General features: G+C 33.8%; 1 protein-coding gene across 1 annotated transcript; it reads left to right on the top strand.

Moving 5' to 3' along the window:
* Positions 1-55: 55 nt before the first annotated feature.
* On the top strand, positions 56-1,047 carry LOC118732735. The gene is made up of 2 exons (XM_036461850.1): positions 56-672; positions 897-1,047. The coding sequence occupies exons 1-2, from the start codon at positions 357-359 to the stop codon at positions 902-904; spliced, it is 324 nt and encodes a 107-aa protein (XP_036317743.1). The 5' UTR covers positions 56-356; the 3' UTR covers positions 905-1,047.
* Positions 1,048-1,480: the final 433 nt, after the last annotated feature.

Genomic DNA, 1,480 nt, shown 5'->3' on the forward strand with positions numbered 1-1,480 from the left:
AGTTGCTCTCAGCTCGATTGGCGCAATCTTGTATTCTATCATTCTTGCTGTGATACTGAGTTTAATACCTTCTCTGCCTTTAGTTCGCTTCGCCAAACCGCTCGCTTCGCCAAATTCATTCGCTTCGCAAGTGACAATACCGCCCATAAGCAGAATTCTTCACTTCTATTTACTACGTTCGTGGGCAGTTAAGTACTAATCTCGCGGGTATACATACGGATTTATATAGAAAAAGTTTGTGAAACTTTCCACAACAGACCAAAGTTGGTATATTTTTTGTGGGCGTTTGTGTGAGTGAATAACACAAATTGTCGCGTTTAACTGCCCACGTATCTACCGCCGCTGGCACAATTGAGATGATCCAGCAACCAGTGGAAAGACGCAATGGCGGTGGTGATGTTCCCAACGATGAGATGGCACCGATTGCCTCGCATCGCAGTGGTGGGGCTTCCTCAATGTTTCGTTCGTTTGGCTCATTGTTTGGAGCGAATAGCAATCACACAGGCAGCGGCGGCGGCGGCATACATTCGCCCTCAAATGCAGGCGAACATGGTTACGTTGAGTTCGGTATGCAGGATCCGGATAGAAGCGGTCGTACTCTAGGGACTTTTGCTGGCGTATTCAGCCCAGTAGCGTTGTCAATGTTCAGCGCTTTAGTCTTTATTCGTGTGGGTAAGTATTTGCCCAACAAGCATTTCAGTAAACGTTTTTAAAAATAACTTAAATTAAGTTTGCTATAATAAGCGTTAAATAAGCATTTTTAATATTAAGCTTATTAAAAGTTTTTTCAAACAAACCTTTAATAAGTTTTGAGAGCGAATGGTTATAAATAACTTAAACTCATGATACAAAAATACAAGGTAGTTTCATTTAAATTTTTTTTGATTAAAAAACAGATTATTGACATTCTCCCTGATGTCAACATTTGGCATAGCGTTGCTACATCGGAAATTTGTAGGAGAGGGTAATTCAAATCATATATTGGATATTATTTATAAAATGGTGGATTTCATAAATGCTGAATGAAGAGGCATATAACACAAAAACTTAGTAAGGAAAATACTTTGATTTAAAAATTAATTCAAATATTTTGTCTAAAGTCATTGATAATATAGCTAAAGAAAAAAGTTTAAGAAATAAAATACTTTTGTTGGCATGTATCCATTTTATATATTTTAAGATAAGTTTCAAAGTTTTTTAATTTTATTTAAGTAATTTATTTTAGACAAAGTATTTTTTCAAGAAAAACATTGTTAATATCCATATATTTTATATTAAAATTTTGATATATAAATAGTAGCGTTTTGAATTAAAAACATTTTTAAAATTGATTAAAACTAAATCTTTAGTGATTGGCTATGCGAAAATTTTTTTCATTTTCTTATTAACTCTGCGAATTTTGTTTTGTTTTATTTTATATCTATTATTTATATCTACATCGGAAATTTGTAGGAGAGGGTAATTCAAATCATATATTGGA

This window comes from Rhagoletis pomonella, unplaced genomic scaffold (genome assembly GCF_013731165.1).
Source record: "Rhagoletis pomonella isolate Grant_MI unplaced genomic scaffold, Rhpom_1.0 Rhpom_scaffold_26426, whole genome shotgun sequence".
In the NCBI taxonomy this organism is placed as follows: Eukaryota; Metazoa; Arthropoda; class Insecta; order Diptera; family Tephritidae; genus Rhagoletis; species Rhagoletis pomonella.